General features: G+C 34.7%; 1 protein-coding gene across 5 annotated transcripts in view; it reads right to left on the bottom strand.

Moving 5' to 3' along the window:
• The window catches only part of LRP1B (LDL receptor related protein 1B), a 1893223-nt gene that overhangs the window by 643260 nt on the left and 1225527 nt on the right, over positions 1–24436 (bottom strand). For all 5 annotated transcript variants that reach the window (XM_037849262.1, XM_037849261.1, XM_037849260.1 and 2 more), the window contains 3 exons: positions 22866–23070; positions 14672–14836; positions 14147–14391 (listed from right to left, as the gene is read on the bottom strand). In XM_037849262.1, coding sequence (XP_037705190.1) covers positions 14147–14391; positions 14672–14836; positions 22866–23070 — 615 coding nt within the window. The remainder of the gene's footprint in view (positions 1–14146; positions 14392–14671; positions 14837–22865; positions 23071–24436) is intronic.

The raw sequence follows: 24436 nt of genomic DNA on the forward strand, positions 1-24436 counted from the left end.
TCATTGCCATTTCCCTCTATTAATTGATTCTATGGCTAAAGTCTGCCCTACGTGCACATATTTATTAAATCCCATTGTGCAAATAATTTATGATTTATTAAATTTAGAATGGAATATTAAATTTTACAGTTCAATTTCATTCTCTCAATCTTTTGCATTTCTTTTTCTGCCATCTTGACTTCTGCAAGCAAAATTTTAATCTTAATTGGTCAAATGCTATCTTAAGTCTTATTTTTACAGAGCCCATAGAGAACAGTCTTTAGAACTAAGCTACTAAATCGAAGGCAGAAAAGAGTGACGTCTTCTGGCCACCACCAGCAATATCTTAATTTTCAACTAGTGGTATCTTCCTAAAGGTGCACCTATTGCTCAGAATATCTAATATCAGCCCTGTGGAGTAAAAAGAGCAAAAATCAAGCAGATATAATAAAATTGTAGAGGATATAGGAAATCATTGAATTTAGCAAATAATGTGGCTTTTGGATTTTTCAAGATAGATGGCTAGAAGTTTCCATTTGCACCATCACCAGAGGAATTGCTTAATACTACAGCTTTTAAAGATGATTATCTACAAAGCCAGATACATTTTTCAGAAACTTCGTTTCCAGAAAAAAAAAAAAAAAAAAGAGATTTTTCAGAAAACATTTCTTTAATTCATCATTCCCAGCAAAGTTCTCAGGATTATGCAGTGCTAAGGATAAAGCTGTGATAGGTAGAATTTTCAAAAACTTCAGTTTTCAGAGTATAGATAGGTTCTCAAGGTTGAGGACATAGAGGAGTGATCATGTTTCTTTGAGCCAACATGTAGATAAACAGATCTTCAAACACATGGCCGTTCTTAGCACCCTCCCCGCAAGAAGGTAAAAAACATCCACGTCTTTGCACTTGGTGAAAAATAAGTAAATAAATGGAAAGAAGTCCCAGAAACAACTCAATTGCCCAAGAAAGTCAGTTAAGAATGAAAGTATCAGAAAAGAGTTGTAGCTACATTCCTACAGGATGCAATTTCCACTACCACACAGAGCAAACACCATGTAATCTACTCTTTCTCCCCTTTGGCTTTCTCTATTATATTTGGGGCTCCTAAGGAATTGCAAGTTAGAGAAGCAAGAGAGGAGCAGTGAAGATTATTGATGAGAAAATGTGTTGCAGGAGAGGAGGCAGAAAGAAGGCGCACTGGTAGAAAACTGTCAAGAGACCTGGAGTGAGATCTACAGAGCTGGCATAAATACAAAGACAAAACTCACACTTTTCAAAGCTAGAGAAAAAAAAGAAGAGGATGAGGAAGAAGAAGAAAAACAGAAAGAAGAAACAGGACAAAAGACAGGAAGAAGGAGGAGAGGAGGAGAAACTTGTTCAACAACACTGACAAAAGAAATGCTATTCTTCTCAGGGAAATTAAAAACATAATCCATGACAGTCTCATGTTAGGTACTTCGAAGATCACAATTTTTAATCCAGAATCATATTAGCTCTACTTAACATACTATACTATGATAAAATAATTTTTAAATGCAAGGATAACATATTACATTTCTATATACATAATAAAGTAAAAGTTGTATTAGCTTTGTAGTCCAATATCTGCATTAATGAGATCAACATAATGTACAATTCACATTATGTTTTACAGCATTGAAAACCCAGAAGGAATTCCCACTTTCCATTTTCATATTTTCTCTCTTTGAAACAATACTGTTTAATCCATTTAAAGTTTCTTTCTAACCATGCATTTGAACAAACCAATTCTGATGATCAGATTAGAAAATTTGTTTTACAATAGTCACATTTTAATATATGGTAGGGATTAGCAAAAATTGCCCCTGAGTCAATTCTATCCGGTCCATCTCCTGTTTTTATAAATAAAGTTTTATTGGAACACAGCCATGTTAATTAGTTTCCATATTATCTATGGCTGCTTTCACTCTACAATAGCAGAGCTCAGCAATTTCAGCAGAGACCATATGGCCCACAAAGCATAAACTATTTACAGAAATCATTTATCAACCCCTGATATAATGCAATTACATATTTTATGAAAAATACTATTACAAAATCCAATATCAATACAGAGGTTATAAACAGTGTAAGACCAAGGCTATCCCATTTATTTATATACAGGAGATGGGGAAAACTGACCTGTCAATGGACTGGCATAAGTAATAGTGACAGAGGCAATTTAATTACAGCTGAGCTAATTGGGATCACTGGTAGCTATATTACCTAAACTGAAGTTGACCAGATAAAGAATCTCATAAACACCTGTAACACTCCCCACTTTTATTTTTCCATTCAAGAAATACGTATGAAAGACATACTTATTCCAGACACTATGAAAAACACTGGGATATAATTAGTAGACAAGACAATGCACCAAGGAGCTTAAAGTTCTGTAGTCCAACACTATACTCATTCTCCCCAATTCAACGTAACTGGCTCCATTTAGGTTCTCATCACCTCCTTCCTAGATTATTGCAATAACCTACTAACTGATCTCTTGGTTTCTATTCTCTCCCTCACTTGAACCCATTCTCCCCCTTGAATATAGTTATCTTTCTAAAACAGAGACTGGATCATTTATCTGCTTGCTTAAAGAACATAGGTGGCTTCCCAACATCTCCCTCTCAAAGTTTCAGCCTTATCTCTTACCATTTTCCCAAAAACCCCTTAGCTCTAGCCAGACTGGTGTACCTGCTATTCTCATTCACCCTACAGTTCTTTTTCCTGACCTGCTCTCTGTTTATTTTTGTTAAATATTTCATGAGTTTTCCAAGCTTACAAAAGTGTAAATTCAAAATCTTTTTTTTCACTTCTTTTATTCTCATATTTAATTAGCTGTCAAGTCTTATCAGACTAACCCTAATATGTATTTCCCTCTTTCCATTTTTATCTCTCCTTTTCCAACATAAAGTTTATTTCTCTACTTTTCAATGACCCTTACACCCATGTAACTGGTATCCTGTGGTACTGCCCAGCATATACCAACCTCTTTCTAAGATACCAAACTATTTCTCAGCCCTACCTACAACTTTTCCTGTATATTCATCACATGGACATGTTAAAATGTACTCCTCATTACTCCCTGAGTATACATAACTTGTCCTTTTGCACCTCCACATGATGTCCTTTTCTTTCCTTAGAATTCCATGACCAAATCTTTACATTAACCTGCCTTCAAGACCCAGCCAAGACATTCTTCTTCCATGAAACATTTTCTAATGCAGCCAGCTAAGTCTGATTTCTCCTGTCACTAAATATTATTTTTTATAAGTCATTAGGAACTTTACAGTTTACTGTGCTATTATCTAATTTGTCTGTGGCATATATACATATACTTTATGTCAGTATACACAGGTCTCTTTAGCTAACCCAGGTGTTGGCAAGCTGTTAATACAAAAGGCCAAATAAGTATTTCAGCTTTGCTGCCTTCTGCTTTTCAAAGTACATATTCAACTCTGCCACCATAGCTTGGAAGCAGCTACAGAAAATATGTGAAAAAATGGGTATGTTTTATTTGAACAAAAAAGTTCAAAGAAACTACTTACAAAAATAAAGAACTGTACTTGGCTGAGACCCATGGTTTGCTGACCTCTGGGATAGACAATAAGTGTTATGCGAGCAAGAACTATGTGTTATGCATATACTCATTGTTTCTTCCTGAAATTTCTATGGTATCTATTACCGTGTTAGGCTTAGAGACATTTGCATGCATATGTAGGCTCATCAATGTATGTGGGTATATGTTCTAAAATGGCAGCACTGTAAACATTTGGAAAGTAAATTAATCCTTTAAAGCACTTCATAGCTGCAAGTGAAGAGATTAAATAATGCATAACTACAATATTTTATAGGAGAACCAAATGTTAATTATGCAATCACACAACACTGATATATGCCTTTTGAAGAAAACAATATCATTAAAGATAATTTCATATTTCATGAAAACTATGTTTAGAGTCCATTTCTCACCAGCAAAAACAATCTAAACCACTTATTTTATCAAATAAATTCAAATAAAACCTATGCAAATGCTGACACAATTCTTTTCTAGGAGAGATTTTCTCAACCAGTGGTGGCTGGAGTTGGGGGATTTTGCCCTCCAGGGTACACTTGACAATATGTGCAAACATTTTTGATTGTCACAACTGGCAGTGCTCCTGCCATCTAGTGAGTAGAGACCAGGGATGCTGATATTCATCTTACGATGTCCACAACAGCCCCTACAACAAAGAATTATGTGCCCCCCAAATGTGAAAAGTTCTGAGGTTGAGAAACCTTGACCTAGGAGAACTACGGATTCTGCACCTTAATGAATCTTAATAAAGGGCTCTAAATCACTAAAGGCTTGTGTAACTGGCCTGTACATCAAACTAATGCCAAGGAAGAAAGGATTTTATGGTTTCTCTCTTATTAATCCTTTCCCCTAGCCTAAGGTAAGCTGTATAGTACCATATGAAAAGAACAGCAATTTATAAACACAGTTCAATTTATTTCCTGCATGCAAATTCATTGCAATTCAGTTCTTTGACATTTGGATTATATTTTTCAAAAAAATAATTCTATAATGCCATTAATGGTTTCAGGTGACCTGTTAAATTCATAATATGGTTTTACCACAATACTGAAGGATTCCATAAGTCACTAAATTAGATGTGAGTCTATATAATTGGTATTGGGAGAAGGTACTATGTGTTACAGGAGGGAGGTAATAGAGCAGAAAGTGAGTTCCATTTTGGGTTTTTATATCAACATTTGGAATGAGGTGGCAAAGTATATTTTGCATGTTTCCACCTTCCTTCTCCTCTCCATTGCTCATCTCCTCTCTCTTTTCTACTAGTTTCTCAGTACTGCATGGTGTTCTAAGCACCTGCTATAGAAGCTTCATCAGTTTACTCAAATCTCAAAAATTCCTCCTTGCTTTGATATCACCTGCCTTTCACTTCACCTCAGTCAGAAAGCTCATCCCCTCAGTTACTGTTATCAACTACAAGTAAAGATAGAAACATTTTGATTTAAATAATTCATACTTAACTTTTTGAGAAATATTAACATAGCATGCATGTTAAATGAAATGAATCTTCAACTGATACTATGTAAATATGTAAAATAAACAGATACATTAAGGAAGAGGGCAGAACAAAATTTTTGACAAAGTTAGTAATACATATAAATACATACGCACACAAACTCAAGCAGTCTGGCTCTAGAGTCTCGCTGCTGATTACTATATCAACTAGTGTGATTGCCATTAAAGTTATCTTTCTTGCATTGATATCGTGTTACTTAATAATATATTTCTACTGCTTAATAAATTATGCTATTTTTAGTAAAAATACTTGAAAATTCATACTAATATCTAACCTCAGACATATTTAGGATTACTAAGACATATGCAAACAACTCCACTGAAATGGATCTCACTGAAATTATAGCTGACCTTCCTGCCAAGTCCAATGGATACTTTTACGTTTTTATGTTTCTTGACTTTTCTGTGACAGTCAATACTATTGGCCACTGTCATCTTAAAATTCCTCCCCCAAGTTTTTAGGATTGCACCTCATTTTGGTCTGGAACCTCTTGAGTACTTTCTCAGGGTTTTCCTTTGCTTTCCCCTTGAATGTTGGTGTTCTCCAGGGCCCTCCCTTTCCTTATTTTTATTTCTGTAATATTCTTAGGAAATTTCATCCATCTTCTAACCTTTAATCTACAATTGAATGGCTCCCCAGACTCTAGCTTCATCCAAGCTCTTCTTCCCTTTGTAGCTCTGAATAGTCAATAGCCTCCCAGAAGGACCTCAATTTCAGCATAACCAAAATTGAACTTTTCAGTTTCTCCTTTAAACCAGGTGTCAGCAAACTATAGCCTCTGGACTAATACAATCCTGTGAGCTACTTTTTCAAATGGATGAAAGAAAAGCAAATGAAAAATAATATTTTATTGACACATGAAAATTATATGAAATTCAAATTTCAGTGTGCATAAATGATGTTTTTTTTGGAACACAGTCACACTCGTTCATTTTCTGTATGAGTGCTTTCATGCCATGACAATAGAGTTGAGTAGTTGCAACAGAGACTATATGGCCCTCAAAGCCTAAAATACCCACCATGGGCCTTTTTATAGTAAAAGCTTACCAAGCCCTCCCTGAAGCCATCACCCATGGTCTTTCTGTTACACCTTGGTAGTGAAGCCAATTACACAAAACTGGAAACCTAAAGTCATCCCAAATTCTCCTTCTTTCCCCAGCCACCTACCCCACCCACAACCCAACCATCACATTTTTTTTTATTGACTTTGCTTTTAAATATATCTCAACTATACCATTCTCACTGCTCTTATGACCATTTCCCAGATTTTGCCACCTGTCACCTCTTGATCATTGAGGCAGATTTTCTTCACTATTCTCCTACTCTAGTCTTCTCTCTCTCCAATCTTTCCCTTGTATAGATGGAGTCAAGTTTCTAGCACACAAATCTAGAGGTTTTTCTCCTTCTCTTAGAACACTTGTTTCTTAAGGCAGTATCAATATCAGCATCCCCTCGGAACTTGTGATAAATGAAAAAAATCTCAAGCTCTCTACCCCAGACCTACTGAATCAGAAACTGTGAGACTGAATCCCAGCAGTCTTCTTAACAAGCCCTCCAGGTAATTTTGATACACATTCAAGTTTGAGATCAGTGGAACGGTAGAGGATAAAAATCTAAATTTCTTTGTAAGGGACAATTCAAGTCTGGTCTCTCCCCAGCTTTGTTTCTCAGTTTATCCCCTCCTTACTTGTAGCTGTCTCAACCTGCAAATGAAGAAATAAGATCCCAGAGTTAAGTAAAGATGGAAATGAATGAGACTGTGTTTATTTCCTACATTTTAAAAAGGTCTTTTTAGGACCACATCCTGCTCCCTTTTAAAATACATTTACTGTACTAATACATTCTAAACCTATCCCTAATAGCAATTATATTAGTTTATCCTAATCTGCATTATTTTATTTTATTTGTCAATTTGGCTTGTTCTACTTCTAGACTATAAACTCCAAGAAGGCAAGGATGAGTTCGTCCATGTTTTTATATCCAATGCAAATATGTCAATTAATTGTGACTCTTTACTGCCATCTGGTGATGTGGTATAACAATCCCAGGGAGAATCAATACATATGAATTCAATTTCTTCTTCCTTTAAAGTTCAGTGGTTACTCCCTTTAAAGTTTAGTGGTTAAATGAGACATCTAGTGTCAGACTCCCTGAGCTCAGATAAGGAGTCAATCAGTCCCTGGTGGTTAACATTTCTCTGCCTTAGGTTCTTCACCTGTAAAATTGGGTTGTTTGTAGTCTTCCTTGTGGAACTGCAAATGAGGATTAGCAAGAGTTAGTTACTATCAGTATTATACTTATTAGTATTGCCATTATAAAGGACTTATCTAGGCTCATTACTAACACAAATAAATATATGACACTACATTCCTGAAATATTTTATAATATAGTTGGGTAGGTAAAACAGAATTAAGAAAAGATAAAATAACTCTAATAAGCTACAAGTACTAAGAGAATCTGTGAAAATAGAGGAGGTGAAATCTGAGTTGGTGTAAGAATTTATAGCTGTAATGTAGCTTTGAAGCACAAAGCCTACTCAGAAGAATTGTTCCTGAACATTTTTGTGCAGTTTCAGATTAATACCTGTAAAGTACTAATAAAAACATGATATAAGCTCACACCTTCCTTATTATTACAAAGCTATGATTGTGAAATCATTTTAATTCAATGCTTAATCATGCAAGTTCAGATCTCATTATCCAAAAAAGAACTAGCATATGGCTCAAAAAGTGCCTTTTGTAATTTTTTGTCATTATTGTTGCTTTTTAATATACCCAAATTTATTCAACTAATAGCTGCATTTTACTGATAAAAATATATTTAGAATAGGTGGCTTCATAAATGTATGTTATTCATTTTCAGCTTAAGGAATACATACAATTTTGGTATTCTTGTTCATTATAAAAAGAATAAATATATTTATGTAAATAACTTCTCTTTATAATAAGGAATCATTAACATTCTCCTATCTATTTATTCAGTAGGTGGCTTTAAATTATCAGTGACATGTTATAAATTACCAAAACATATCAGATACAGAAAATAGAGAATTTAGGTTAAAATGCCCCAGCTATCAGACTAATTGATGGGAGAGAGTGGATACATAAATCTTCAAAGAGCGTATGGGGACAAAATGTGACTATCCTAAGCAGTGTGAAGCTATAGTACATTGTGAAATTCTAGTTCCAAATTTCTTAATATTTTATATTCAAACTTTTGATCTCAGTCCCCATGGTAGCTGGGAAAAAAAAAAAAAAACTACTATTCTGCACTCTTCCTTCTTTACACTTTCTTTTTGACACAGGAGATCTCATTTGCCTCAAAGCACCTGCTTACTGTTTAATCTGTCCCTTCCTCCATCTCATCTTCACCTCAGTATCATAACAGCAGGCCTAATACATGAATCTCATTGAGTCCAATTAGAATACTTCATGCCCACTTTCCTCCCCCACCCCCTTTGCCAACAGCACAAGTTCAAACACACAGTCAGAACTCAGGGCTTCCCTGGAGACCAAAGCCATAAAACGGCTCCAGCTCCTTGTCCTCTGCTTCAGCCAGAACACCTCCTAATACTATTATTCCTGGAATAAATCTAATTTAGTCATATTGTATTTTGTTCTTTAAATTCAGGGTTGGGTTTAATTTATTAATTGGTATTTTGAACTCTAGCATCAATATCATTTTTTGGCTGCAGCTATTTTCTTATGTTTGTTTTCCCTATTCTAATAAGAACTCTGAGAGAACGGGGACTATATGATTTTTGTATGTGTGTATACATATTTCCCAAAGAGTACATGTACTTTATAGATATTCCATATTTATTTTTGTTCTAAAAATAACCTAATATGAGAATGACATGATTTCATTTGGGGTTTGGTGACACTAAAGCTTCTTGGAATTGTTTATATTCATTGTGTTTGTTTCTGGCAACTATAAACAAACATATGATTTGCTTAAAAAAACTTCTTAATATGAAAAAAATATGCACAGATATATACATTAACATTATTTATGATAAAATAGCAACTACTTAAAATCAAACTAAATGTCCCATAGTGGATGGATAGTTAAGAACATTTTTGATAGTCATATATGATGCAAAAATATGTACTTACTAAAAATGAAGATTATAAGGCATCCATGAGAAAAGAAAGTGCTAGTGCTAAGCATAAAAATTAAGATACAAAACTTAAAATGCAGAATGATCTTAGTTCTGAAGAGATACAAAAGCTTTCTTAATTTAGAAAGGAATGAATCATGGGCTTTGCAGTTTGTCATACTCATTGGAACCTTGGTACAAGCTTTGATGAGATTTTTTACTGATCCAGGTTATCTAACTTTTCTGAGCCTCTGTTTTGTATATATATATATATATATATAATATATAGATATATAAAATAGTTATTCCCACTTTATATATATATATAAAGTGGGAATAACTGTTTTGTTAGATGGCTCTGAAGATGAGGGGAAAAAAGCACACAGCAATTCATCAATAAAAAGCAATGGCTTTGTTTATTATTTTGCTATTGCAAAATCTCTACGGAAACAACTAGAAGACAAAACATCACAATGTTTGTTGCCTTGGGAGCAGGTAAAATGGGTCCCTACTTTTTTTCTGTTCCTGTTTTTCTGCATTTCATAATTTATCTGTAATGAGCAAATATTATTTAAAATATAAATAAATTTTTAAACATGCCACAGCTTTTAGTGAAAACTTATTATGCTATGTACTGCACCCAGGGGGAGTGTTGTTAGATGGTAAAGTGAGTGTGTGGAGAGAATATATTTTATAGCCTGGTCATCTGATTGATGCCACATCTGGATCCTCTTGAGGAGTCAACAGTAGTGCCCTCTTTAGAGTGGTGATTTCAACTTTTATTGGCATTCTTCTTTAAACAAGTTGGCAAGACATGGCAAAGTATGATATAAAGGTCACTATGAATTATTCAAATGTGAGAAAATATGTGTATAAACGATGTCTCCAAAGAAGTAATGCAAACTAAATTTCAATAAAAGGGGGCTAGGAAAATGATATGATTATAATAATTGTTAGCTTTTAATTTTGATTTACTTAAATATGTCTTAGTTTGCTGGGGCTGCTGTAACAAATACCACAAACTGGATGTTTTAAAACAACAGCAACTTATTATCTCAATAATAGGTTATTAAATCAAGGTGTTGGCAGGGCCATGCTTCCCTTAAAGGGGAGAATCTGTCTCGCCTCTTTCCTGGCTGCTGGTGGGTAATCAGCTGTCCATGGCAGCATAAACCAAACTCTGCCTCTGTCACGCGGCTGCCTATCTAACAGTAACTTTCAAAATATAACCTAAAACTGTAAGCAAGCAGGAAACTGTAAATTACCCTTGGAATGTAACCTAAAGCAGCTTTAATATAATCTTGGACCGGGAGGAGGGTAGGGTGGGTGGGGGCTGAGGACCTTTGGTCTCACAGAGGAGCAAGATGCAGTCTGCTGACAATATGTAAATATAGAGTTTGCACCTTTCACAGGTGTCACCTAGCTCCTGAAGAAAACAGGAAATAACTAAATTACTGAAGTTCTCCAAACCTGTTACATGCTAACTAAAATGATTAACAACCTTTGTCTCTAATGGGTTTAGCGACTTAAAGAATCACTGGGAGATTGCCCAAACCTCCCAGATATAGATAAGCCTTTTGTCTATCACTCTTGTTACATGTTAATCAAATGATTATCTCTCTTTGTCTCTGAACCTGGTATAAAACCCAATTGAAGAAACACTTTGAGGAGGCAGATTTGGGAAAGCTTTCCTTCTCTCCAACATAAATAATTTTTTTTTTTCCTTCTCAGCCCAGTTCAGTGTGGCTTCTATTGGCCGTGCCTGGCGACGAACCCAGATTTGGGAAGTGCCCCTTCTACACTCTGTCTCACCAACTGTGTCCAAATTTCCTCTGTTTATAAGGACGCCAGTCATATTGAATGCAGGAAACACCCTAATCCAATTTGGTCTCATCTTAAATAATGACACCATTGAATATCCTAAATTCAAATGAGGTCACAGTCACAGGACAGGGAGGAAGGACTTGAGCATATCTTTTGGAGGGAAACAATTCAATCCACAACAATATATAAACAGTATATAAACACATAGCAGGTATGAGGCCCTTTACTAAGAGCTTTCCACATACTAACTCATGTTTAACTTGTTTGCATTAAGTGATTATTAAACTCATGTTTACAAGATCCAATGATATAGGTACTATTATTATCTCCAGTTTACAGATCAGGAAACTAAGGCACAAGGAATTAATCTGACACGACACAATTAATAAATTGTAGGATTGGAATTTCAACCCATGCAAATTGGCTTCTGAGTCCCTGACATCATGCATGAGCTCAGCTCCCTCATATTATAAAAAAACTTTAAATTTAGATTTAAAATACCCATGATGTTTACTTCATATTAATTTGCATCACAAAGCTTTGCCTTGTTTCTTCCTAATCACATAAAACAACCCTAGGAACCAAAAGGATCTATTTTTGTTTGTTTGTTTTTTTTAATTCTGTGTGTGTCCAAAAAATAAACTGGAAATTTGTGCAGATGATGAATGCTTGCTTGTAAGAAAACTGGTGCCAAAACTTTTATTAATGTCTTACTTGGAGGATTAGATAATTTCAAAAGAATATTTTTAACCTTTATTTCTTTAATTTGTAAAAGAGATATTTCAATTTTATAGCACTGAATGTCATGTACTTTTAAAATTTATTATTTTTTTCATGAACTTCATGCTATTATTCAACAGAAAACAGGAGTCTAACATTATTGTACTTGTGTTAATGCTGAGCCTTTGCCACCATTTTCATTGTAATTCTACCCTTGGTAGTAAAATAGTCAATATGTCCCTGTATTTTTTTTTTTTTTTTTTTTTTCCTCCTAGCAGTGGAAGTGTTACCTCACTGAAGCAGATAAAAAGGATGGATAATGATTGTTATAAGTTCAGTGATCCTTATAATAGGGAAAAGTCGAATGCTCTCTGATCATTCTCAAAATTGGAAACTGACTGGATTTCATCCAGGAAATAGCAAGTTCTCTTTATAAGTGACATTCTCTAAACGTATATAATTCCCAGAATATCTGCCCTAAACCCTGGGAAAATATAATAAATTAAGTCCATATAATAAAAACTTGCTGATTTTATTCAATGTGGAGAAATTGCATATAAATCATCTTTCATGTTATGTAAAGGTGCCCCCCAAACAAATGAGTTGCATTGAATCTCTCCCTTTCTATATATGTGGAAATGTCAGGAAAGTCTGAAAGTATCGTGTTCCTTCATATTCCATGAATTTCCTAAAGGTCATGCCAATGTGGGCAAACCAGAAAGTGCAGGTGGGAAATGAAATACATTGATCCCTATTTTGAGGGAGGGGATTTATCCAATATATAGATGGTCATTTTTCTTGGTGAAATTCAGTTATGTTACCCAAAACATAAACATTATGTCCCTATAAAATCCTGAACAATGTATGTGTGTGTGTGTGTGTGTGTGGTGGTGGTGGTGGTGGTGGGGATTTAGCGATGTAAATATTTTTGCAATTCTAAAAATAAAAACAAATCCTATGTCATCCACATACAGTGCTTGTTTATGATTCGATAATCCTCCATTTTCAAAAGAAGTTTCTAGAGAAAAATACCTTTTTTATTATGTTAGTGACACACTGCTGGTCAGAATCACCATTTCTGGTGTATTTCAGTGTAGTTTAATTCAATATATTTATGGGACGACTATTAAGTGCAAAATTGATGAAGCTGTATTTTTCCCTTCAGTGGTCTCATACTTTGTAGGTTATAGGATGAAGGGAGCAAAGGATTAAAGTAATTATTCATAGTCCAGGATGTGTAGAAATTCCCAAGTGGCAAAGAAGGATCAATTACACAAAAAAGTTGAAACTGAGAAATTGAGAGTATCTGGGAAGAGAACTGGATTCAATCAGTCTGAGTTATAGTAGAAGCATACAAAATTTTAGAGATGAGAAAATTCAGGTAGGAGAAATGGTATCAAGAGAGAATTAGGCCAAACACTGAAGAAAGAGAGGGGAGTCATGGGCTGCCACAGACCACAGCAGTGGTTGTTTCAGGAAGGGCTAGAAGACAGTACAGAACAAATCTAAAATAAGGCCTGAAGTGTGGTTCACAAACAGGAAGAAGAGCTGCTCTATCTCTGTCTACACTAAAAGTAGAAGAAAAAAAGGAGAAAAATGTGCATTCCACAGGAGAGAGCCTGTTACCTGAGAATTAAGTGTTTAAAATAACATATACTTATGATGAGGAGAAATTATTTACATTGGAATGAGATTTCCATAGGATTTGGCCACAATGTCACAAAGGGGAAGAGTCAGGCAAGAGGTATAAAAGCATGAATTGATGGTATACCTAGTGGCCATCATATTGAAGAAAAATAAAATGAAATTAGAGTCTTAGGATAGGAACATTTGTCAAGGCTGGAGTGGAAGAAATGAAATCACGAAACCAAGATGAAGATTACTACTGAATCACAATGTTTAACACATGGGGAAAGGTAGCAAACATGCCCATGTGGATGCACTTCTCTTAAATGGAGAAGCTCAAGCAAATGGCTCTGTCTTTCTCATCTACCACCCCTTCTCCCCCCAATATGCCATGAGTAAGTATTTGGGCACTAACATAACATAAATGTGTCCTTGGTGTTCTCTTCCAATTGCCTGATCATATTCAGGCAATAGATGCCAAAGGTGATGATGTTACACAACTTCCCATATTATCTTTTGTTGTTGCAATAGCAGCTGGTGAAGAATTAGGGAACTTGGTGTTAAAGTCTTTAATTTCTAAGATTTCTCAATTTCCATATGAAAGAGATAAAAAGGAAAAGGAAAAACAATATTCTGAACTAATTAAAATAAAGAAAGGAACCACACCCACCACATACTATTAATGTAATATGAATGATTATTACCTTGCAGAAGATATTTTACAGTTCAAAAATTTTATGATTGAGGTGAAAATACTTCCTGGGTGTTTAATCTTTAACAAGCACTTACCCTGTGGCTGACGACTAGGATGGTATATCTGAAGATCGAATGGCTGGGCACTGGTTTTCTGAATCACACTGACATTCTGCCCAGTCCACTTATTGGCTTTGGACAATGTGTTGGTCCTCCAGTCTGTCCAGTAGACCTCACTCCCATACAGAGACACAGCAAAGGGATGAGAAAGATATTCATGACCGCGAATGATTTCTATCATGCCTGTTCCATCATAGAGGGCTGAATAAATAGCATCTGACCTACAGAAAGGTAAAATATACCAGCACATTATCAAAAACCATTCAAATAGTCTGGTGATGTGATCATCAGATAAATAAAGAGAAAATATTTTTATAGCCCTGTATCTGATTTACAAAAACAAAAACTGCCAGAAAACCACCACTATCATAAAAAACGAACAAAAATAACTACCAGTTTCAATATGTATTTACATAGTGCATGTATTTAGAAAACATTTCGATATGTAAATATTGTCTGAGGAAGGTAGAAGAAAATATAGAAAAAAGATCATTTTTAAACCTGGCATCTGTCCAAACTATCCTTTTTTCGAAGTGGTCCACAGTTAGTCCATTAGGCCAGGCCCCAGTTTTCATATCTTTATAGATGGTTTTTCTCTCAGCACCACTCATAGAGGCAGATTCAATGCGAGGAAAATTTGCATCCCAGTCTGTCCAGAAAAGAATTCTGAAGAAAAGAAATAATGCTATTATTTCAGTCATTCATTTCACAAATATTTATTGTCTAGTATATGCTAGGCACTGGCTACATAAATGGTCATGAGAAAAATAGATGCAGTATCTATATTAATGAGAGTTAGAGTCTAGTAAGAGAGAGAGGCTAAATAAACACATGCATATGTAATTTCAGCTTGTGAAATATTTAGATTTTGGGATGATAGAGAAGAGCAGTCGAGTGACCTACTTAAAGAAAGAGATCGAGAAAAAACTCTGAAAGGTGGTATTTCAATTGAAACTGAAAGATGAGTAGAGCAGTACAAAAAGCATGGCACACAGAAGAAACAGCATATGCCACGGTCTTAACAGGGGAAAGAATGTGAGCAACAAAAATAAATCCAATGTATCATAAGTCTAGTGAGTGAGACACAGAGGGGAAGAAGATGAGGATGAAGAAGGTGATCTTACAGGCTTGTCAGTCAAGTCAAGTATTTTGAATTTTACTCCAAAGGTATAATAAGCATGCAGGCCTTTTAAGTAGGGGAGGAAAGTGATATAGAGAGATATAGAGGTAGTTTGATATATATATAGATTTTTTAATTACTTGGCCTGTTATGCAGTGAACCGATTAAAACAGGGCAAGAATATATGAATGTTTTAAAGGTCCAGACAAAATATTATAGTTATCCAGAGTATGGTGGTAGCAGTAAAGAAGGAGAGAAGTGAACAGATTCAAAGTGTATTTGGGAGGTAAAATTGCCAAGACATGCTGATGGATTGGTAAAGAAAGGAATCCTGGAAGACTGTCAATTTTTGTTTGCACAAACTCAAGAGTGAGGATTGGGAGGGTGTGTACAGGCAGTTCCATTATGAAATGAGAAAAACTGGGAGAGGAACAGATTTCAAGAGATGGAGACAGGGTGGTTAGGTATGGATAGCAATCAAAAGTTTAAATTTGAATTTTTTGAATTTCAGATTTTAAGACATCATGAAGGAGATATCCAGGAAGTTATTTAGTATGCCAAGAAGAAGCTCAGAGAAGAGACAGATCTGGAGACATGAATTTGCAAGCCCTCAGAATGAAGATGGCATTCAGAGCCATGAGAATGGAATAAATCATATGACAGAGGGTGTAGAGGGAAAACAGAAGAGAAACATACTTTTATATAAACAACCATGCAAATGCTAAAATACACTTTTTATAGTAATGTTGAAGATAATTATTTCTTTATTTTTTCCAAATACTACTTGCATCTCTCTATATTTATACTGCACAAACAATTCTGCATTATAGGCAATAAGTGCTTCTTCCTGTGCCTTTGATTTCTAAGGCTGTTACATAATGGATGGTTGTGATTAACTGACAGTAGCCTAAACTGCTGATGCATGTTTTATAGTGATCATACAATGTAGTTACATACCAATTTCATACTCAGTACAACTAGCTAACATTTTTTGGAGTACTTACTATGTGCTAAGTGCTATTTTCAGTGATTTACATTATCTTATTTAGCCGACTATGAGGTCACAGCTATGGTTATCAACATTTTAGAGATGAGGGGACAAGCTTAGAGAAGTTAAAATACTTGACCAGGGCTACATAGCCAGCAAGTAATAGAGAGGAGACGGGAGGTTAGGCAGCTCTTAATCTCTCTTTAATTTTGTGTCACTAAATAAAATAACAAAAGGGAAGCCTTCGGTACAAGAGTAGGAATATGGTTAGCAGCAGTTGTCCCCACTCCACTGGAAACAGAATCCAACGGGAGGTATGGCCATTTGGGAAGGGAAAATGCAAAGAACTAGAGAGCAAGTGGTCGCCTAGGAAAATTTCCTATTAACAGCTTTGGTAACATTTTTTGTGAGAAATAGTAAATTAATTGACCAACAATGTATTTGTTTTTCATTATAATTATATATAGTTCTGCCCTTTTTTTTTCTAAACTCTTCCTTTATTCTGTATGATCCTTGAGTATAGGAATTTGGTGAAATGCTTTTGAAGATGAAACAATACTCTGGAACAAAATTCAACTCAATCTATTTGCCTTCAAAAAATCTATTATGATTTGTCATGTAAGAATATGTGGAGTGATAGTAAACTAAGTATTCATCATGATTTCAAATTTTGTGAAGTATATAATCTCTTCTAGGATGCAATAATTGAACTTATGAAATGATTTGAGAACAATTGAAACATTACACAATAAATTTAATAAACATATGCTAAAAGTGTATGATGGATAGGGAAGGAAGATATCAATCTTCTTAATGAGAGTGGAAATTCATGTAGAACTTGGAGCATAATATTGACAAATATTATTAAATAATGTGTCAATGTTAAATAGTGGTAGTGTATATGCTTTTGTTTCAGAAAATCTTCGAATCAAGGATGGATCTGTCACATACTCCAACATACTTAATTTCAGACTTCATTTTCTCATCTTAAAATGAAAAACATAACACTACACATTTGTTGGGAGCATTAGGTGAGATGATGCATGTAAATAATTTAGCACACAGGATGCATGGCACAGAGAAAGGATTTGTGTTTGTACATGGATACCACACATATTCTCAGGAAATAAATACTTTTTTAAAGGCAAAATTTTAAAATCTTGGAGCTAGGGGAGGGAATTAATATTCATACTTATGACTAAATGCAGCAGCAACATGTATATGAAGACAGATTTGTTTTCTTAAGTGAACATAAGCCAAAACCATGAGAAAATGATTCACTCAGAGCACCAAATCACAGGATTGAGGTAATTCATAGAATGTCTCTCAAACAATGGGTGTTTAATAAAAAAGGAATAATCATTTTATGGGTAGCTTTAGCAGTCTCCACAGCCCTAGTGGTGGAGGGGATATATTGCCCCAAACAGTCTCCAAATTACTCATTGTTTGACCACCAAATATTTGAACAAGTTAAGTAAACTGTTGGGAAATGATAAAAATGGACATTAGCTTATAGGAGGATATTTATGAAGTTTTTACTGTTGGGAATCATTTTATGAAGACACTAATGATTAATAATAACATTGTTAAAAAACGGAAAAAAGATTATTTTGTATGACAAATACTAATAATCTAGAAATGAAAAAACTTATAAGTAAAAAATGATACAAAGTATACAGTACATTGCCAGTTAAAAAGAAAATACAACAAAGGTTAATTAAAATAAAGCTGGTAATCTATTCTGTTGTGTAGTTAAATACCTTTCTTTAAAACAAGTAAATATTAAATGAATTATGTCTTTCACTTTAAACTTAATGTTGGATGCACATATCTTTCCATTGACACTAGGTTAGTTCGCAGCTTTCTTTTAAACTTAGCATTAAAATAAGACTTTTTTTTTTTTTTTTTTTTTTTTTTTTTTTTTTTAATTAGAAAAACTAACCCCTGAAAATGACTTTAGTGAATCTGGAAGGCATAAATATTATGTAAGTGCTTGTGGGTAAGCCATCACCAAATCTAAGTAGAGCCATACTTCACATTCTGCACTGATGGCAAAAAGACTTCTGAAGCATTGTCTTTCGCTTGTATAACAAATTGAGAATTGGTGTCTCCCTTGTAACATTCTATCAAGCTATGCTTTACACGGTTGTAGCAAGTTCAAGACAAGTATAAACAGCCTTGAAATTCTGCACTTTCTATATGTAGGCTAATCAGAGATACGCATTGTGGGCTCTCAAAAGGTGTTTCAAGTGATGAAAATATGGCTTGTCCTACTTTGCAGCACTCTAAAGTAATCCCTTCATTCCATCTCTAAATGTAGCAGCATTAGGTTGTTTCTCCTGTAGTGGTAACTATGTTCCTAATCTTTCATATATATATATAGTGGGAATTTCATAAAAATTATAAAATAGCATGTTCCAGAATTAGTTTTTTCTAAAAGTGATCTTAAATTTGCCATCTGACAGCTTACAATCAATTTTAAAAGTTGATTTCAAGGATCATTGTTTCATAAAATTCTAGGCACATTTTTGTATACTTTAAAATGTAGTATTTTAACACTATGGTTTTCCCTTCCTACTTTCTTTATATATGGTTAAAATGTATTAGCATATCAATGACTGCATAATTTCCTCTAGTATATGAAGACTAAAATACCCCTTCATTCAGGACATATGGAAATGTGCTGTCACAATTGCTTTTAAAAAGCGACTACAGCCTACTGATTCTACAGTTCCTGCATTCAATAGGTTAGTTTATGTCAGGATTAAATTGGGTCAATGGTCCATGAACTACTTATATCATTACAGGCACGAAAGGACCATTATCATCTATCAGGTCAAGTTGCAGAAGGTGAAAATAAATGATCATGGCAAAAAAAAGAGGTTACTTTTCTATGCTCTTTAGGTCTTCTAAAACCAATACGGTCTTTATTAGTTTCGTTTAAGAAGACTCCCAGATAAAATTAAAATGTTACTTTGACATCTTACTAATCTTCACAATTACTGTTGCTACTTTCATCAACTGCAATTGTTTGAGCAGAGTCCATTACGACAAATGAAAACTAAATGCCAGCAATGGAGCAGGAAGGTGCCAGGCAGGTGACCAGGAATAAAAGGCGATGAGAGTTCAAGAACTGAGGTGAGTACCCTGTAGATTCTGAACTCCCCCATGCTTGTAACTCCCTAATAATAAGTTCCTTGTTTAGGAGGGATTCATGTATTCTTTCAGGTCACCTTAAAACAGCCTCCCTAAGGCTCCCAATTTACCATCTTGGAATAACTTGTCACTTGGGAGACTAGGTCAAGGCCCTGAATACTGAAGGAATGTGGCACGATGGCAAATGCATTTTATAATGTAAAAATGAAGGCCCTTGGATTCTATGTGGGGGAAGTAAAGTAACTTATTAAAAATACTTGCTATCTGGCATCTGTAAAAAAGGTCACAAAGACCTTGATTGCTGAAGGAACCACACGTGGTGTAAATGTCTTTTATGGGTTAATGTTGAGGCCTTTTTTTTTTCCCCAGCCACACTAAGGGAGGAAAGTGACTGTGAACCTGTCTTTTCATTTGCTGTTGTAAACAAAGTTTAAACTGTTACCCATTAGCTGCCCTTTCCTGTATACTTTGCTCTTTCAGCTGCATTCTTGTTTCCTTGGAAGTTGCATGTAAACAAACAAACAAAAAATCTATTCATGTGCATGCATTCATTTATTTAACAAGCATTTATTGAGCACAGTTATAAATACTGAGGGCTGTGAAAGAATTCATACACTTGGAAACAACTATCCTTGCCAACAGAAGGCTTAAGATTGGTATGAAAGAATATAGTATTTACACAGATCTTATCTCTCAAACAATTACTTGTGGGATTCCTCCTAATACATAAAAATGTTCAAAAGATGTAAATGTCTTCAGAATTCCTACCAATATTGATTCAAAACTTCCTTATATATTTCAAGAATAATCTGGGAAATAGGGGTAAATCTTAATCTTTCTATTTGTTCATATAGCACTAAGGCATTAAGCTGAGTTTAAGTTAAATTATTTTTTATGTTGCTTTCCTTGAGCTTAGCTTGACTCTGCAGATCAACGTGTGTGGAGTGTGTGTGTGTGTGTGTGTGTGTGTGCACATGCATGTGCAGATGGGGTCATTATGTCTATATGCTCAGGTCACCTTGTGAAAAGTCCAATGTTATAAACATCTCAGAACTTTTTACTAAAATACCCAATAAAACTGAAAACATTTCAGTATTTCCTGATCTTTGTAATTTAATAGATACAACTGTAATTTAAAATGTTTACATAAACCATACATGTAATCATATCAATCCTCTATAAAAATAATTGTGAATAACAAAAATCCTATCAAATTCGTGACCACAACACCCAAACCTGTCAGTTGAATGAATTAATTACTGTTACCTAAACTCTGGTCATTTATGCAAGAAACACTTTTACAAGTGTCATTTCCTTACTCTATTTTTTTAAATTGTATTACCACTGTAATTATTTTAATTAGTCACACAAGTTCATAGCAGCAATTGGTAATGGAAGGCATTATCAGGCTTTCTGTATTCACAAGTCAGCTTTCTGCACTGACATACACTCTTAGAAGACATTTTACTTTTGGAGATGCCTTTATATCACTGAAAGAGTAATTGGTATTTTCACATAAATAATATATGAGGGCTGTGCATCCTTTATGTTTCTGTTGTCTTTTTCTTCTCTCAGGTTGGATACTCCACAAATGAACTGAGAACATGGGCAGTGCAAGTCACAGGAAATAAAGCATAAGTCCCAGATCTGCTGCTTTCTTTGGTTAGATCACTTTCAAAACTTTCATCCATCTATTTTTTGTTTGTTTTGTTTGTTTTAATCTCTGTGCCATTCACATTTATGTTTTTCTCTCATGTTGTACATGCTAAGACTAACATTTTTCTCCAAAATATCACTTGTCCCTTACACAGAAAGTTTATCATGCAAATAAAGCCCTAGTACAACTTAAATAGGTCTGATATGTGAAACCTTCACATCAGTAGATGTTACAATGAAGTTAAGACACCTTTTGATGCCAAGCTAGCACCTTTGTGGGAAGTGTAGTGTCTTGAAGAGCAGTCTATTTGTATCTTAGGAATAGACTATGAAAAACAAGTCCATTTCTCCTTATGCTTAGTGTTCTTTTCCTGGTTTTTGTTTTTCTGGGAGTGAATGAAATGGCAAAGTATATACTACATAAACTAGAAAACAAATGTCCAGGCTAAAGAAAGCAGCTGTTACTCGGCTCATTATTGCCAGATTTCCCAATTTTTCCAAAGAAGCCAGAAATCTAGGGTTTTACATAATATCTCTCAATTTTAAAATATTGACCAGTAATGCAGATACATCTAAAACACTGTGGGAAGCAAAGCAAACACATCAATGAGGGTTGCCAGTCTGGAACCCCTGCTCTAAACCAACTGCTTTGTCCGTTCAATTTCTGTTTTCAGTTCAGCAAAAGGGAAACAAACACACAAGCTTACCAATCTATTGATTTCTGAGTCTTGGGCATAGTCCAGCTCAAAAGCCAGAGAGTGTGGCAAGGAAGCTGACCTCAATACAAGGCTCACTTTTCCCTCTTCTGCATCTCATTAAGCTGCTTCTGTGCTCACTCCTTTCTCTTCCGGGTGTAATTTCTCCAGTCTATGCTTAAAAGTACAGAACCCAAAACAATATGCCCTATCTACTACCCTCTAGACCTAGCAATGGCTTTGGATTTATGAATTAAATACCAAGGAAAAAATAATTAATGGGATAACAAAATATTCTCATATGACATCAGTTACATATCTCCCACATATTTATTATTTCCTTAAAAACAACCTAATGAGGAAGATATTATTAACCCTAATTTACAGAAAAGGAAACAGAAACCTAATGGAAGTCAATACATTCAATTATATTCCCCAGAGAATAAGTAACTGCACAGGAATTGGAACCCGGATCTTCTGGTTCCAAATCCAATGTCTTTTTTGAAGTCTTCACAAAGGGACACACAAGGGAAAAGTGGGACAATAGCCTGAGCTACTCAGCATTTGACCTTGTTTTCCAGAGTCATGTGTCTTGTCTTTCAAACTTCCCAACAGTCAGCATCTCTCCACTGGTCTCCTTCAAGCTTATTACAAATTTCTTTTAAACGGACTCCAAGTACATTCAAAATAAATAAAGGGTGAGGCAGCTAACATCTGTGACTCCTTGGAACAAAGAGTGGCCCTGTGGTTTGCCACTATTACAAACAATCACAGCATCTCTTTGGCAGGGTAGAAAGAAGTTCATTAAATTACTGCTTCAAAAGGAGTTGCAATAGCTTCCAACAAGACCCAACGCCCATATTTAAAGAAAGAAAGAAACTGCATTCCTCTAAAGGTACTTGTATGAGTAATCCCCTAACCAAACACTCATGATAATAAACTTAAACAGTGATATTATGACACACACACACACAATAAACACTTTGACCCCTAATTTATAAGCAATAATTGAATTCAGTATTAAATTTTAAAAATAATTGTTCATCTCAGAGTGAGTCTTAAAAAGGCAAACTTCTTTACCCATATCTTGGGTCCAAAGCAATGGCCCTGGGGTGTTCCATGGCTCCTGCTATCAGTGTAGTTCTCAGGGAGCCATCTAGTTTAGCCACTTCGATTTGGTCCAGGTTGCTGTCTATCCAGTATATGTTGCCGGCTATCCAGTCAACTGTCAGGCCTTCCGGGGTAGCCAAGCCATGCTCCACCACCACTTCGATTGCACTCACACCTAAAAAGGAAGGGAAACCAACACTTGGTACTGGGTAAGGAATGTGTTAAGCACAAACAAAAGGACCTCCTCATAATCAGCAGTGCAAAATACGTAAGCATATCAACTTTGAAAGATAAGAGTGGAAACGTGTTACCTGGCACAAAGGAAACTAAGAAGGCCCCAAATTTAGAATTACTGATCTTTCCCGCCAGAAATCCTCAGTCTTTTCAGCTCTTTCAATGCCAGTGGAATGGAATACTTAAACAACTCTAAAGTTAATAACAGTGTTGAGGCAGCAAAAAAAGTTATTTCTTATTCTGACTTTTTAAGCAGAATGAAGGCTTTTGGAAATAATAATGATGCTCTGGGTTAAAATCAAATGTCATTGCAATATTGTTCTTTGAGAGTAGAATAAAGAGAAAAAGACCACCTGGGGCCACAAGAATTATAGCTAATCAGCACCCACTCTGTTTTGAAACATGACAAATAAGACAGTTTTTAGTATTTAACCTTAACAAAAGAAACCCCAAATCACATTCTCTCCCCCTTGGTCCTTAGGACTAGCAGATATAACAAGGATGCAAATAAGATAAGAAGGCATTAGTGCTCTGAGTAAAAATATGCATTTTCTTATAAGTCCACCAAAATTTTTAAAATTTCACTTTAAAGAGCCAGGTCATTGCTAATGGTTTTTGATAGATATGTTAACAATGTGAATTTTAAACAAAATTTCTGATCCCATGGATCTCAATCCATCATTTTAAATCAGCATCTTATAATACGAGACAGAAAACAAATTCACAAATCATAATTATATTGTGTGTTTAAATGTAACCGTTTTTCAAAAATTGCAAATGTGATTTACAGAGTAATTAAACAATTTGATAGAAATTCCCTGCCCTTGGAATTAAGTATTTTCAAGACAAAAAAAAAAAAAATATATATATATATATATATATATATATAGTATATATCTGCCTTGCTATTTAAAAAAAGCTTGGATTATGCAAAAGACATAAAGCAATTATGGAAAAAAAATTAGCTCATATCAGTCTTTGTAACAATTTGGTTCATTACATCTTTGAATTACTCTGAAAGATGATAAAATAAGAAACAAGTTATTTTAACTTACAAAATCCCAACTAATATAGAAGGCAGTCTTGTTTTCTTATAAATAAACTTTCCCTATAGAAAAGCCTCCAAATTGATATTATTGTGAATGGCAAGGGCCTTCACCACTCTTCTCCCTCAATAGTCACACATGCACTGCACATCTCTGTGTATATAAATATATACATACATATATATATATATATATATATATATATATATATATACGCACACATATACATATATGATGGAGGGAAAAAGAACCAAAGGTCAA

Source organism: Choloepus didactylus, chromosome 9 (assembly GCF_015220235.1).
Source record: "Choloepus didactylus isolate mChoDid1 chromosome 9, mChoDid1.pri, whole genome shotgun sequence".
Lineage (NCBI taxonomy): Eukaryota > Metazoa > Chordata > Mammalia > Pilosa > Megalonychidae > Choloepus > Choloepus didactylus.